Below are 15,422 nucleotides of genomic sequence, written 5' to 3' on the forward strand. Positions count from 1 at the left end.
TTCTGCACTGGTGTGGCTCCTATGCGCCTCAGCTGCCTAGAACCTTGCTCTCCTCTGTCCATGCCCTCCTTGGTTGTCAACAATGTGGCTTCAAATCCTCTCTCCCCTCTGACCTCTCCTCAGCATGCCAATGCTAAGCATTCAAACTAGATATCCCATGAGTTGCATACATTGAATCCAGCTCTGACCTATACAGTCCTCTCTTCGTGAACGTGTGCAAAAGCCTCCGTGCCAAGGACCTCCCCATGGCCCCTTGACACACTTGTAGCCAGACTTTACACCTAAAAAGGTGAGAAAGCGTAAGAAGCTAGCTGAACAACTTCACAGCCATGCTTCCACTACATACTTCCTTTAAGGGAAGCTCTGGAGTTACTTTAGTTTCAAACTGTATAGTACAATCTTTATTTTCATTAGTACACAGCTATTCACATGTAAGTCGGAAAGAAAAAGCATTGCTCTTTGTGGTAATAAACATTCGTGTGAGAAAAGTCTGCAAAGCGGTTTATTCTCACAAGTTCCTATGGAAGCGATCCTCCACACAAAGCAGTGAAAATACCCAAGTGCCCAATCTGCAGACTCCTCAGTGCTGCCCTTGCGAGCATTGCTTTATTAGAACTTTATAATCCAGTCTTCCGTCTGTGGCTGTGCAGGGCTACACGAGGGCTGTGAACTGCCTCACCGTCTTCTCACTCTCTCTTTTCAGTTCTTCAATGTGGGCGTCCAGGCGCTCTAGAATATGGTGAGACCTCAGCTCCTCCTCTTCCAGAAACCTGGTAGCTATCGATCCCAGAGGAGAGGTGGGCAGCGAGCCCTGGGAGAGGGACAAATCATGACATGTGTTAGGAAGCAGGAATGGATGCCCCAACATTTTGATATTTTCTGCCTAGTCCTGTTAAAGGGAGAATTTTTCCTGAGGAGATATTTTCATCTTAAATCCAAGAAAGAAAAAAAGGCAAGTTCTGAAAACGTAGCACCACAGAGCTCTTTCTTTCTGACGCAAAGAGTGTCTGTGTAAAGTGTACAGGAAATGCCGTCAGTGGTCTGAGAGTACCTCAGCTTAGACTAGAAATGCCTGCCTGCCTCTCACCGAAGAACACAGCCAATGCCTGCTATTTCAAAACTCTGAATGTTACTCTCATTTTAAAGCACTGAAAATCTACAGGAAACAAATTAAATGCCAGTTAAAAATCAATATTTTTCCCTTTCTTAAAATTCCACTCCATGGCCTTTGATCTGCAACTCTCAGTTCTGGTGATATTTCAGATCTCGGATTTTTGAAGGTAATACAGGAAATCTAGCACATGCAGTTTGCTCTCATTTAATGTTATACTTTAGAAGTCACTTTAAACGCTGAGTTAGCACAAATCATTGCCTCCGGGGGAAATAAACACACACCGTATAGACATATATACACTCTCTTGTCTCTATTTGACAAAACAGAAATGAGTTTCAGAAGTGAGAAATGACTTTCCCAAGGCTACCACAGTAACTGGTGCTGGAATTAAGGCTCTCACACAACAGGGTGCTGCCTGCCATCACCACATGAACACTGAGACTGGAACGAAACACGAGGCCACCTTTGCTCCCTCTATTAGGAGCATGGGAGCCAGCTCTCCTGCTTTCTGTGTGTCCACGTGTGGGCACAGCAGGGCCACAGTACAGTTTAGTGGGCAGTCAAAACGGCAAGTGATGAATAATAAGGACCAACTGTGCCGGCCCTGTAGAGTGCAACCATCAGATACCTGACTTCTGAAGGAAACGTGTGATGCTCACACTAGTTGGAAAAGGTGACATTTGTGAAATCACATCATCATAGGGCAGGGAAGGCTGGCTGCCAAACTTAGAAGAAAGGTACTTTTCAAGGTGTTGATTTTTTTTAACTATGTCTAAGTTAAATTGGACATTTATTTTGAAAACTAAGAAAATCTTTCCATGGAATTGCTGACACATTCAAAAATAAACAAAAAACAAAGGTTACTAAACTTTCACAAAGACATACCGCAGCTAACAACAGGCAATGGACATCCCAACACCAGCTTCATGATGGAAGGTAAAGAACACTGGAGCCTAGTGGTGAGGGTAAGGCGTCATCATAGGTACCCAAATCATGCTCTATTCACCTCAGATGCACCGCCCTCAGCCCCAGGCCACCAGCTCCTCCCCAGCAGCCCCTCTTTTCCCTTCTCAGTCTCCATGCTTGAGACAGTCCTCGATTCAATCCCTGCAGCATGGTCAGTCCTTTGGGAAAGGCAGGCAAGAAGACGCAGGCTAAAGTCAATGAATGCCTGCACTCATATTCTAAGTATTTTAGAACCTGAATTTGAAGTTGTCTTGGTTGAATGTGCCTTCACAAGCAAAACTACAAATGTGAAAGTAATACAGAGTACTGACTGGGACCCAGTAAGAAAAAAAAATCACCCTCTTTACCTTAAAATTAAAAATAAAAATAAATATTAGCATGAGAAAGTTTTCATACCGAAGATACAAACTCTTCTTGGTCATTCATACAGTCAGACAGACTGTCAGAAAAGTTGACATCATTTATATCTAGCACTGAAGGCAAAGAGTGAGTCTCAAATAGAAAGTTGGAAGGCAGAGAGACGGTGGAGCTGCCAGGGCTGATGTGAGAACTCAGGGGGCTGGGACCCCTGGCCACAGGGTCTATGCTATCCAACGTTTGTCCTCGAGGCGAGTGGTGACCTGTTTTGTACTGCTCGGTCTTTATTCCGTCATGTCTGTGCTGGCCATGGATTGGCCTGGATAGCAGATTAGAAAACAAGATAAATGAAAAACTGTAGCAACTTTTCTTTCCAATAAATGCTGAAAGAAGCATGTTCATAAGAGGCTATGTGACAGGACTCTACTGCTTACAAATGAGGGGTCCACTCGGAGACAAGCGCTCCTTGGGCTCTGCTCTCATGCTCCCAGCATAGCAGTGGCCAAACATGATGCCAGTGGGGTGCAGAAGGAACAGGGCCAGGGCACCCCGTGCACAGAGAAATCTCAGAATGTCACCGTGGGTGAGAGTGGGGTGGGGATGCTAACAAAGGCTTCTGGTAAGAAAACACACAGGCTACACAGAACAAACTCAAGCCAGTTGGCTTCTCATTGAAATAACCTTTCTTATGGTAACAACCTAAAATTAATTGATCAGAAGTGCAATGGGTGCTTTTTATAGAAAGCCACGTTTTACTTCTTATGGAACAGGTGTGATGAAGGTAGTGGGAGGCAGCATGAAAACTGGGGAACAAGCTGCTGTTCACACACATCTACACTCAGGGTGCACAGAACAAAAGCTGTGATGAAATAGGCTGAGCCACCTGAGCCTCTTGTGCACACTGGGCAGAGTTAAACCAGAGCCTGTGATGACTGCACAGCTCTAAGCCAGAAAGTCTTCTCAAAGCAGGAAAGCAGACGCCGTTAGCACATGCACTTCAAAGAGACTTTTAAGAAACTTTACAGCCGGGCGTGGTGGCGCACGCCTTTAATCCCAGCACTCGGGAGGCAGAGGCAGGCGGATTTCTGAGTTCGAGGCCAGCCTGGTCTACAAAGTGAGTTCCAGGACAGCCAGGGCTATACAGAGAAACCCTGTCTCGAAAAACCAAAAAAAAAAAAAAAAAGAAAAAAAAAAAAAAGAAACTTTACTTAAAGTGCTGAAGAGATGGCTTAGTAAAAGAGCACTGACTGCTCTTCCAGAGGTCCTGAGTTAATTCTCAGAAACCACATGGTGGCTCACAACCATCTGTAATGGGATCCAATGCCCTCTTCTGGTGTGTCCAAATACAGCTACAGTGTATTCACATACATAAAATAAATAAATAATTCTTTAAGAGACAGAGAGGAAGGAAGGGAGGAAGGGAGGGAGGGAGGGAGGGAGGGAGGGAGGGAGGGAGGGAGGGAGGGAGGGAGGGAACTTTACTTAAGCTCTGCATTCTTGAACCCGGCAGCTCTGCTGTGTGCTGGGTTAAAGATCTCGACATCTTTTTTTTTGCACATGTTAGTAGCATGCTCCAGCTCAGATTTGGTGCTCATCAAATCTTTCTGTAGTTGTTGATTTTCAGACACTAATTTATTTAATGCCTCAATATAATTCTCCTGAAGGTCTGCTAGTGAAATCTCTTTTGCCTAATAAAAAAAAGAACACTAGAATCACTAGTATGTTTAAGGGTAATTATGATCAATCTACAACAGTGTTGGCTGAGGTATTTTCTGTTTTAGTTTTAACTATGGCTTTACTTAGAGAAACTAAAGATTTGTCTTTAGCCCTCTTAAGATGAACACAGGAAAAGCATCAGTCTGCCTAGAGTGAAGGAAGGGACAAAGTTAAAGGCAGGATGGCCTCCCTCTGTACATAAGCATCCAAGGCATGGAAACAAGGCAGAGGAAAGCTTCAAGAATCAGACATGGAAATCAAGAAGAATGAGGAGCCCTCTCCTTACACACAATACCTGTGGAAGGAAATTAAAAGAACTAATTCAAAGAAAGTAATTTAAACACAAGAGTCTAAAGATAATTATGGCCAAAAGTGGTAACTTTAAAATAAATACCCTTCCATCTTAAATACTTTTTGGCATGTCGCTTGATAGGAAGTTAGCAACATAAAAGCAGGACTCAATTATGTGGCAGGAATTTACCATGAACTGGTCTTAGTTCTCTGATCATATATCTTATTTCTTGATAATACACATCTACTTTCTTTTTCTAATTTTTTCATTTAATTAACATTCTATAAAATTATGGTGATCTTTACAGTTTAACATATTTCATTTTCTGTAAAGAAAAATTGTGAAAGTAAGCTAGTCAATAGAGTTCTGATAAACATAATTTGCCTGTCAACTCACAAGTGTGTAAATAGACCTGTAAACTAGGAATTTACACTATCATTCAGTAGCTGTCCATGTTTTATAATATCTCAGAGAAGTGTATTCACAGGACATGTGCTATACTGTCGACTACCTACCCACCTTTTTATTTCTAAAATGCAGGGCTATGCTATGAACTACGACTCATCTTTAAAGTGGCCAACATTAATCAAAGCTGCTGCTTTCATTAAGATAATTAGATTAATTTGGAAAAGTAAATTCACCTTCCTGGGTGGTAACATGCAAAAAGCACTTCCTAATAATTATGTTTTGATAATCTGTACAGATATTCATACTGTATGCAACTCTGAAACCAGAGAAAGCTAAAGCTGATAGGATTTTTACAACTTTGATGTCTGAAATCATTAAACCAGCATTCCTTAACCTACAGGTCATGACCCCTTTAGCAAATGTCTATCTCCAAAAATATTTAGATTACAATTAATATCAGTAGCAAAATTATGGTTATGAAGTAGTGACAAAAATAATTGTATGGTTGGGGTCACTACAACATGAGGAACTGCACTGAAGGGTCGCAGCGGTGGGAGGGTTGAGACCCCTTGCACATACCTAAAAAGAAGAGAAACTTGTCTTTTCTGTGCATCTTTCTGAAATCTCCGAGAGCTATTAGCTTACTAACAATTCCTCCCCGTGCCTGAGCGGGAAGGGCAGCATGACAACTGGGGAGCAGGTATGTACTCAGTGGGGAAAGAGGATCAGCGCTCCCACTAAGGTTCAGGAGAAGTTCAGCTCCACAGAACCCTGCGCAGTCTGCCTTTAGCATCTCTGGAATCTCTCAGTTCTTTAATGTAAACAGAGAGCCACTCTAATACTGACAAATGACACATTTTTAAAGAACACTATAGTGTAAACAGATTAGTCCACAAATTACTACTCGCTCGGTATTGGCTTTATCAGGGCATACAAAGTCATTTGTTGGCTACACTCTCACTCACTCACCTACCTGCTCATCCATTTACCCACTCACCTACTAATCCAGCCACTTATTAGCCATCCATCTAGTCATTAAGACAGCCAGCTGGTTAGCCATGTGCCCCAGCCCCCACCTCTATCCATCTTCCACCTCCTTGATAAAACTTTCTAAAATATTTAGCTATGGGATTGAGCAAACGGTTCAGTTGGTAAAGTACTTGCCGTGCAAGAGGACCAGAGCTCAGATCTGTAACACTCATGTAAATACTGGTCGAGTAGACACGGTAGACTGCCAGTAATCTTAATACTTGGAAAAAGGAGACAGGATCTCTGGAGCAAGCTGGCTAGCCAGACTAGCCCAATTTGCAAGCTCAGGGTCCAAGTGAGAGACCCTGCCTCAATACAAAAGGCAGAGAATGATAAAGGAAGACACCCAATATCAACCCCTAGCTTTCATACATTCATACACATACACACATGTACATACACATGCGTGTACACAATCACCCACCATGCACACAAAAAAAATTATATTAAATATTTTAAATGTTTGGCTATTGTCTCCTCTATTTTTTTTCCCATCCATGTGAGTTTGTGCTTTAAAATTTTTTTTTCATTATAGTATCACAGGGGTGTGGAGTGGCAGAAAAATTAAATGAATGTTTCCATCTTAAATGACAGCATATTTCAGAGTACAATCACAAATCAACCATTTAAGTAACCAGTTTATTTCATAATACCTGTGTGCCCATTTCTGAACCTTTACTCCCATAAGGTGGGCTCTCTGGGGATGCAAACTGCTGAGGACACTGAAGAATGTGACTACTAATCTTCCAGGTGGAACTACCAGGAGGACAGTGAAGAATATGACTATTAATGTAACAGGTGGAACTACCAGGAGGACAGTGAAGAATATGACTATTAATGTAACAGGTGGAAATACCAGGAGGACAGTGAAGAATATGACTATTAATGTAACAGGTGGAAATACCAGGAGGACTTGGGGGTGTATGGACTTACAAGCTTCATGTCCATGGCTCAACTGTACTGAAGGCAATCTCTATATGCATGGGAGAGTCTACTGTTAAAATACTTGCCAAGAGAGGCCATATATTAACTTTCTAAATTATTATCAAGCTTATTAGCAAGAAAATTTTATTTTTAAAAATTTTGGCTATTAGGGAAGTTTAATAGCTTCCCTCGCTCACTTGAATTTAAATATCTACTTAGTTCTTTGCCCTTTTCCAACTGGGTCTCTTTCCCTATCGCCTCTGTAGGAACTCTTACTTGCTAACACTTTGTTAGCCTGTGTCTACTTACAGGTTACTGCTCCTTTCTTTCAAGCACTAGTGCTGTCAACCCCGGGCCTCATGCTAGGCGAGTGTTCTCCCTCTAAGCTCCACTCCCAGCCCCTCTGGTGTTATTTTTATTCTTGTCCAGTTTGGCCTTGAACTCTCACTCCTTCTGCCTCGGCCTCTCGAGAGCTGGGATTGTAAGCATGAGCTGCCATACTTGGCTTCTATTATCAGTCTTTTTAATGGAGCCTTTTGCCATCCAGAAATTTTACATTTTTATGTTGTAAAATCCTTTGTGGCTTCATGATGCTTAGAGAATCTTGCCCATCTGAAAGATTATGAAAATAGTCCCCCATTTTCCTAGTTGAAATAAAGTATTCTTCTAGCCTTTTGCGTCTTCACTCTCGGCCTCCATGACTGTGAAATTGGAACTATTAGGAGCAAACTGGGTGCCTTTTGTGACTATGAATCTTTTTGGAAGCAGAATACTCCCTGGAAGTTCAGAAAAAAAGAATTCAATCTTCCGACTTTTGACCTACACCAAAAAAAGATGGGTCAGAATAAAAATGCATCATTTTTTAAATTGTAAGACTTTTACAATATGAACTTCACACTGTCTGTTAGCCAATCCTGTTCTGATTTCACAGTAGCTTATATGTATTTCTCATATTCTCCACTAAATTACTATAATGTCTTCAGAGTCAAGCATGTGATCAGTTATCCTGTGTGCAATCTAGCACTGAGTGTTCTAGAATAAATGAACTATGTATGATAATAAAATGAAAACTAAAATACTTCAAGGATGGCATGCTTTATAATAAAGACACTGTGAGCACAACAGCCCAGCACTAAAAGCAGCGCCCAGTGTCCACTTCACAATGACTGCCAGCACTCTGCTGGCACTTTACAGATACTTCCCTTGCTGAGAACACAGACTATATATGCATCTTGTCACACACAATAGGAAACTATCCTACTGCTCCAGCAAAAACATCCTCTGGCAGGAGGCACCTGGACCTCATTTGTGACTGTATCCTAAGGGACTGTTCAAACTAGTTAATTCTACCTTCTTCTAGCATCAATATTAACAGTTTAAAGGCTTCAAAAACACAAAAGCTAAGTGTCGATGTGTGTACCTCATGCAAGCCCAGTTCCAGCTTCATCACTGTTTCAGAAAGACGATGATTTTCTAATTTGAGAGATTCCAGCTGACTTAGAATCTCCTGCAAAAGGAAAATCGGGGGACTCACATAAATCAAATATATTTTACAAAGCTTTTCCACATCATTTTCTCTAGTCTACTTAGTCCAGGCTACATTCTCTATCCATATAGATAAACTTTTAAAATGTGTGTAGATACAGGGTGTTGTGTGTGTTGCATACACATGAGAGCACAAGTGTGCCTGTCATGTTTATTTGCAGAGACCAGAGTCAACAAGTTCTCAGAATTCACCTATCTCTGCTGTGCCCATCCCCTGCAATGCTAGGCTAATAAACAGACCATGAAGCCATGCCTGGCTTTCTATGTAGGCTCTGGGAATCCCAACTCAGATCCTTATGCTTGCAGAGAAAGGGCTCTCACTCCCTCAGCCGTCTCCCAGGCCCCACATATACTTTTTAAGAGTGTCAAAGGTGTTAGTAGGCAAAGCAGTATGCATGTGATTAAATGTCACTCAGTAATGAATGGGACTAAGGCACAAAGTTTCAGTGACAGAAGATCTTAGACACACCCTGCTTCCAGCTCTCATCAACTTTCTGCCACCAACACCATGTGGGACTGCGCTTGCATAAAGCATTCATTTATTTTCAGTCCTCACTCTGCTGAGCTTTTCTGCTAGACTACCTCGATGAAAAAATTCCTGCCTCCTTTCATGGCCTTCTTCCTCAGCAGGCACAGTCTGGGAAACTCCTTCACTGCTACTTCTTTTAAAGTTCCATCCCACTCTTTCACTCCAACTGAGAAATCTGCTAAATTTGAGCCAAGTCACTCTTAGGCATACTCTAGTGCCTTTTCACTATAACTGCTGTATCTGGGAAGAGGGATTTCAAATGCCACCTTCATCCAGGAATTCCACAACTAAATGGCCAACCCTTGAATTTCAGGATTTCCGTAGAACCAATTAACCAATTTTTCCATATAAAAGTTCAGGCTTTATCTGAAACCAAATGTGCCAAACTAATGTCTCCTCTGCTAGCTTCCCTATCATGGGCATCTTTCATAGAAATGTATCATCTTCCACAGCACTACAACCATTTTCTGCCTTGTTACAGGGCATTACTTGGCTACTCAAGCTTCATCCCTCAGTAATAGCTTCTTATCGTCCTCTTTGTTACCGTAGTCTAATCAAACACAAAGCCTAGCCAACCGTGCAGCCAAGTATCTCCAGAACGCATCCATTCCCCATTTCCCTTGAATGGTGGGCCCCCACCCGCTGCTCAGGCCACATCTTGCAGTTTTCCTAGCTCTGCATGGTCTCTTGCAGCTTACTCATCCTCCTCTTGCAGGAAGAGAGATCTCTAGATATGCAACTCCTTGGCTCCCAGTACCTTGCCCACATTCCACTAGGGTAGTCATTTTCCTTGTCGGTATCATTCTGACCTCCCCACCAACCCTCACTATCCTGCTTGCTAACCAGCCCAAAGCAGGCGTCTACTACTGAAATACGGAAGTTATTCCTTGAATAAATTCATTCTTTAAAAACAAACAGGCAAATATGAAGTGGAGAGCTCTGGATGGGCTTTACCTTATGCTCTACAGCCTTTTCTTCTGCCTTCTGCATCTCTGCCTTCAGCTGCTTTTCCATGTCTGAAGAGGAACACTTGGCAGAAGCAATAGTGATATCTCGCTGGTGTAACTCCCGAGTTAGCTGGGAGATTTCCATCTTCATTCCTTCCAGGGCAGAACTGTAGGTCTGATCAGCCTGCAGAATCTGTTCCTTCAACTATAGAGAGGCACAAAAGAAAACACCAAAAGTTCAGAGAAAGTATTTAGGATTCAGGCATATAAATCTACACAGCAGTAACTCTGACACTTAGGAGGTAGAGGCAGAGACAGAAAGACCCCAGGATTGAGAGCAGCCTGATCTAGCCAGTGATTGCAAGGCCAGATTGAACTTCACAGGAAGACCCCTTCTCAACAAACAAGGTTTTGAGATGTAGCTCAATGGTAGAGCGAGCACTTGCCTAGCATGTCCCTAAAGAACAAGGTATTCAGAGAGAAAGACACCTGGTTAATGGCTGCCAGGACAGCGTTGTCATTTTCTTCAATAGTGTAGTTACTGGTAAATTGCTCCAGTAGATAACTCCCTGCCAACGTTCATGTAAGCAACCCTAAACAATGTAGGCCTAAAAGAAAAACAAAGAGAAAGAAGGAAGAAGACAAGATAGGAAAGGGAGATCATAGAAGGGAATAAAAGAGGGTACTGGAGATGACTATGATATAATCATGTATGAAACTGACAAGTAAATGTTTAAAATGTACAGAATTTAACGAAGAAAAATATACACAAAATTGATAAAATAAGGTAATGTCTATCTTACTTTAAGACATGAAATTTTTCCTAGATTAGATATACAGAAAATCATCAATTACAAGTTATCAACTTGTATAACTACTGTGAAAGTCTGGTATTTAAATTCAAAATCATGCATTAGGTCTCAGAAAAACATGTGTTACTCAAACACTGGGGTCAATGGCAAAGTCTACGTCTAATTTATGTAGTCTCTAAGACTTTCATTCTTTTCACAGCTACAAATTAAAATTTGTTTGTTTGTTTTGGGTTTTTGTTTGTTTCTTTATCTAGTTTTCTGTTTCTCAGGAGAGAACTAACAGAAAGATAAGAGGTAGAAAGGGGCAAGAGCCTTTGAGGAAGGCAGCTCAGTCTATAACATATCTGCAGCAGGAGCAGAGGACTTAGTCTAGACTCCTAGCCCCCACATAAAATTCATCTTGGAAGGTTGTATACATCTATAATCTCAGCATGGGGAGAGGGACAGCAGATAAAGGTTGATTCTGCAGCTCAATGGCCAGCAAAGCTAGTCAGCCAATGAATACTGAGTTCAGTTACAGCCGCTGAGGCAGGTGAGTGTGTGAGGAGAGAGCAATAAGCAGCTACTTAATATCTACTTCTGGGTTCTACATACACATGCATGTGTGCACCATACACACACATGCACAGGAACTAGCAATAATCTCAAAGTAATGAAAAACACAAATTAAGACAAGTATGGTAACAGATGCCTCTAATCTCAATATTTAGAATTCAAAAGACCAGAAGATTATGAGTTTAAGGCCAACCTGGGCTATATAACAAGACTAATCCTCCAAATAAAGCCTCTAAAAAAAATTAATTTATTTTTGGTATTTTGAGACAGTCTCATCTAACCCAGGCTGGCTCTGATCTCCTGTCTACACCTCCCAAAGCCAGGATTAGAGTGTACCAGCACACTGGGGACAGGACCCCTTAAAAACAGTCTCTAGAGTACCAACAGCCAATGAGGATATTAACTACTTCATAGCACAAAGGAAGCCAATAAGAAAATTACAGGTAATACAATGTCTTTTTTAATAAACAATATAATTGTTTAGAAATCAGCATGAACATATTTCCCAATTTCCCACACATGCACAGTGTACTTTGATCATCCATCCCTATCGTCCTCTCGTATCCCTCCTTCTCCCACTGAGTTCCAGCAAACTCTTCCACTGACCATCCAACAGATTTCCCTCACTGAGCACCTCCTGTCCAGCTCTGAGCCCAGGCTCTGACGGAGGCTCTCACCTTCTTTATCTCTGTCCGGTACTCATTATTATGCCCTTCCATCCTCTTCAGCTCTTCATATTTTTCCATTAGTTCTTGGCTCAGCTGTTTGCATGTTGCACTCACAGATTCTAAACTGTATGGCAGAAATACAACCATATATAAATAAAATTCCTGAAACCCATCAGATGGATTATCTAAGTGTACCCTCTTGATGCCCAAGATACCTCCTACTAACACCTTAAACCTCATACCCCTCATGAAAAGTCATTTGTAATTCCCCTATCACTAGATGCAGCAAACCCATCTCAACTCTGAGGTAGTTTTGTCTTCCATGTTTTCCTCCACTCCCGCCCCCTGATTTAAACTTTACTGGCTACAGAATTATAAAGACACCAGCTATTTTACTAACAGTTTTGCTCTAGCTGTATGGGTTTTCTCTAGCTCTATAAGAGAGGGAAAGCCACCAAGAACTGTCACAACAGACTCACATTTCATCACTCTTAGCAACACACAGACACACACTCCACACTATACAGAACCACAAGAACTCTTTAAAGAGTCCCCAACTCATTGTTCTTACTCAAGAGCCAATCTTTCTGACACTTAGCACCATGGAGGCAGCATGCCTCTCACTCCAGTGCTCTGCCTCTTTGTAGCAATGCAATCGTCCCTTCACCACAAAGCACCTCCTTCCCCTAGCCCACGATGGCCATTAGCTTCTCAGGAACCAAACTGGCACTGACCTAATTACAGTCACTCCAGTCCTTACTCCCCTGTTCACCTTAAATAATTCAATTTTTATAACTTGAAGGCAAATTTTTCTAGAAGTTGTCTACTTTAAATATGCTCATTTAATTTCCCTAAGTCCTTTAAAATGAATATTTTATCTCTAAAACTGAAAACTATGGTTAAAATATTTTACTTCTTATGCCTGCCAAACTTAGCCATTAGCCCTTACCTGCTACAGCATATACTTCTAAATTATTCTACAAATTATATTATTAATATTATACTATATTATTTCACAAACATGGCAAATTTGCCAGATAAGTTATTATTCAAAAATATCATCTTTGGGAGCTGGAGAGATGGCTCAGCAGTGAAGAGCAGTGGTGTCTCCTCCAGAGGACCCAGCTTCAATTCCCAGCACCCACATGGCAGCTCACAACTGTCTCTAACTCCAGTTCCAGGGTTTCTGATACCCTCACACAGATATACATGGAGGCAAAACACCAATGCACATGAAACAAAAATAAAATAAAATAGATATCATCTTTGTAGTAAAACAAAAGCCCCGCCCTTCCTGTTTTAGGTGCTATTCAAACTAAACACCACACTGTTTAGAACAGTCTTTTTGTCCACTAGATTTTTCAAAGAAAAAAACTGAAGCCATTCTTACTGAATACTGTTATTTATTCATTCTAATTTTATTTCCAGAAATTCTAGAATTTATATTTGCCTATTTAATACTAGTATATGGTTACAATGTGCTAAACACTGAGACTAACAGAGGAGTAAAATCAGAGATCACATTGTCCTAGCCATGCATGGAAAAAGCAGGACCTGAGGGGCTAAGGTGGTCAGTGTAGTGCTGGAGGTCAAACCCAGAGGCACAACTTCTGAGCCTGACAAGAAGTCCATGAAGATTGGAGGTCGGGGGAGGGGGAAATGACAACTATGATTAAAAACATAAATTTTTTTGTTCCAATATCAAAAGACTAATAATCTTTATTTAACACTCATGGTGGGTGGAGTACACCTTTAATCCCAGCATTTGGGAGGCAAAGGCAGGCCAATCTCTAAGCTCGAGACCACCATGGTCTACATAAAGCAGTTCTAGGACAGCTAAGGCTACCCAGAAAAAAAACTGTCTCAAAAAAAACAAATGATAACAATACTAGTAATAGTAGTAATAATAGTAAGTTTTATTTAGCTCAGTCTAAAGCATATACACACACCTCAGTAGTGATCACGAGTGCCCCACGCACTCTAAAAGGCCTACAGCAGAGGGCTGCACAAAGCAGAGCACACTGAGGAGTAGTGCTGTCCACAGCAGCAACATGAAAACCAAAGGATACAATGTATCAAGACAAGCTAGAAAGTGTAAAGCGGCACTTCTTGTTATGTTTGCCTAAAGGCAAAGAGCTTATGCAAATACTTTATCTTTTACCCACACCAAAAAAAATTAGTATACAAGCAATTATAATGAGTTTAAAGCAAAATATCAAACTCTTCCCAATAAAAAAGTTTACAAATGTGACAAGCAAAATAAAGTTTGTAACTATGGCAAAAAATAAAATAAAATAAAAAGCACTACCTATCACACATGCCATGCTATGCATGCTATGCTAGAATATACTATGCCACCAAATACTATAGTTTTTGTCATTAGCTAGCATTCAATTCAAAGCCAAGAAAATCTAAATCACACCATAAACGAGAATGAAGGAAGAAAGACATGCCCACTGTGTCTTCTCCAAGAACAGTTTCAGTGAGGGAGTACAGAAGAAAGCTGAACTGAATGGGGCCTAAAAGGTAAAGGGTGAAGTGGGAATTATCAGAATACACAAATCTTCAAGAATTTGATTCTAGGGCTGGTGAGATGGCTCAGTGGTTAAGAGCACTGTCTGCTCTTCCAAAGGTCAGGAGTACGATTCCCAGCAACCACATGGTGGCTCACAACCACCTGTAATGGGATCCAATACACACACTTCTGGTGTGTGTCTGAAGACAACTACAGTGTATTCATATAAATAAAGATAAATAAATAATTTTTTTAAAAAAGATTTTGACTCTGAAGAACAGAGAAAGAGGAAACATTCTGATGGTTTAAAGGGGTTTAATTGTTTTCAAAATGGAAAAAGCTCCCAGAATACTTTCTGTCCATATAAACCACTCTGAAGAAAGCCCTAAAGAGGACGTCACAGCAGGAGCAAGTCAGCCTCAGACACATCCAGAGCACAGGCTCAGATGCAGGCCAACTGGCAGAAGGTTAGGACAGTGTCTTCTGTATTTTCAATGAACTAGGGAGTGAGGCCATTTGTGAATGCTAGAGAAAAAAACAACTTCATTTCACCAATGCACTGTTTGACTCAATCAATGTGAGAATCAAAGTTCATCCTAACAACTTCACATTTTCAATGTGTAGCTAATTATCTACCTGCCTTCAAGACGCGTCACCTCTGCCTGCAGGAGTTCTTCACTGCTGTGGCTGAAGTCCAGCTGGGAGAGCACATTATCCAAGACTCCATGCCCTGGAGAGCTATACTTCCTTTCCTTCTGACAGTCCTCCAGAGGCCTAAGAACAGAAGGAGGAGGAAACAGGTCTCTCTCTTATCCCGGCAAACAGACAATGCAAGCCAGGCTGCTGTCCCAACTATTCTTTTAACTAAGCTCCTTAGAGCTGGTCAGTCTGTAGTCTGCTTTCGGGAGGAGGGGGATACCTGGAGAACAATCCAGGGTCAGCAGCAATTTAATCTTTACTAGGATTTGGGATGTGTTTCAAGGGGAAAAGTCGCATAAAACAGCAAAACCATTTTGTTGACACTCGAATCCTTCTATCAGAAAAA

The 15,422-nt window shown here is 41.3% G+C and overlaps 1 protein-coding gene across 10 annotated transcripts in view; it reads right to left on the reverse strand.

The window, feature by feature from the left end:
• Positions 1-484: 484 nt before the first annotated feature.
• Positions 485-15,422, reverse strand: part of Cep63 (centrosomal protein 63) — a 40,558-nt gene continuing 25,620 nt past the window's right edge. For 6 of the 10 annotated variants that reach the window (XM_021172027.3, XM_021172024.3, XM_021172022.3 and 3 more), the window contains 7 exons: positions 15,014-15,151; positions 11,872-11,986; positions 9,835-10,032; positions 8,227-8,313; positions 3,920-4,125; positions 2,477-2,756; positions 485-811 (listed from right to left, as the gene is read on the reverse strand). In XM_021172027.3, the coding sequence (XP_021027686.1) occupies positions 653-811; positions 2,477-2,756; positions 3,920-4,125; positions 8,227-8,313; positions 9,835-10,032; positions 11,872-11,986; positions 15,014-15,151 (1,183 nt within the window). In that variant the 3' untranslated portion in view covers positions 485-652. The remainder of the gene's footprint in view (positions 812-2,476; positions 2,757-3,919; positions 4,126-8,226; positions 8,314-9,834; positions 10,033-11,871; positions 11,987-15,013; positions 15,152-15,422) is intronic. The other 4 variants (XM_085827949.1, XM_021172028.3, XM_085827950.1 and 1 more) reach the window with 1 other exon arrangement.

The sequence above is a fragment of the Mus caroli genome, unplaced genomic scaffold (assembly GCF_978045245.1).
Source record: "Mus caroli unplaced genomic scaffold, Mus_caroli_1 scaffold_11, whole genome shotgun sequence".
NCBI lineage: Eukaryota > Metazoa > Chordata > Mammalia > Rodentia > Muridae > Mus > Mus caroli.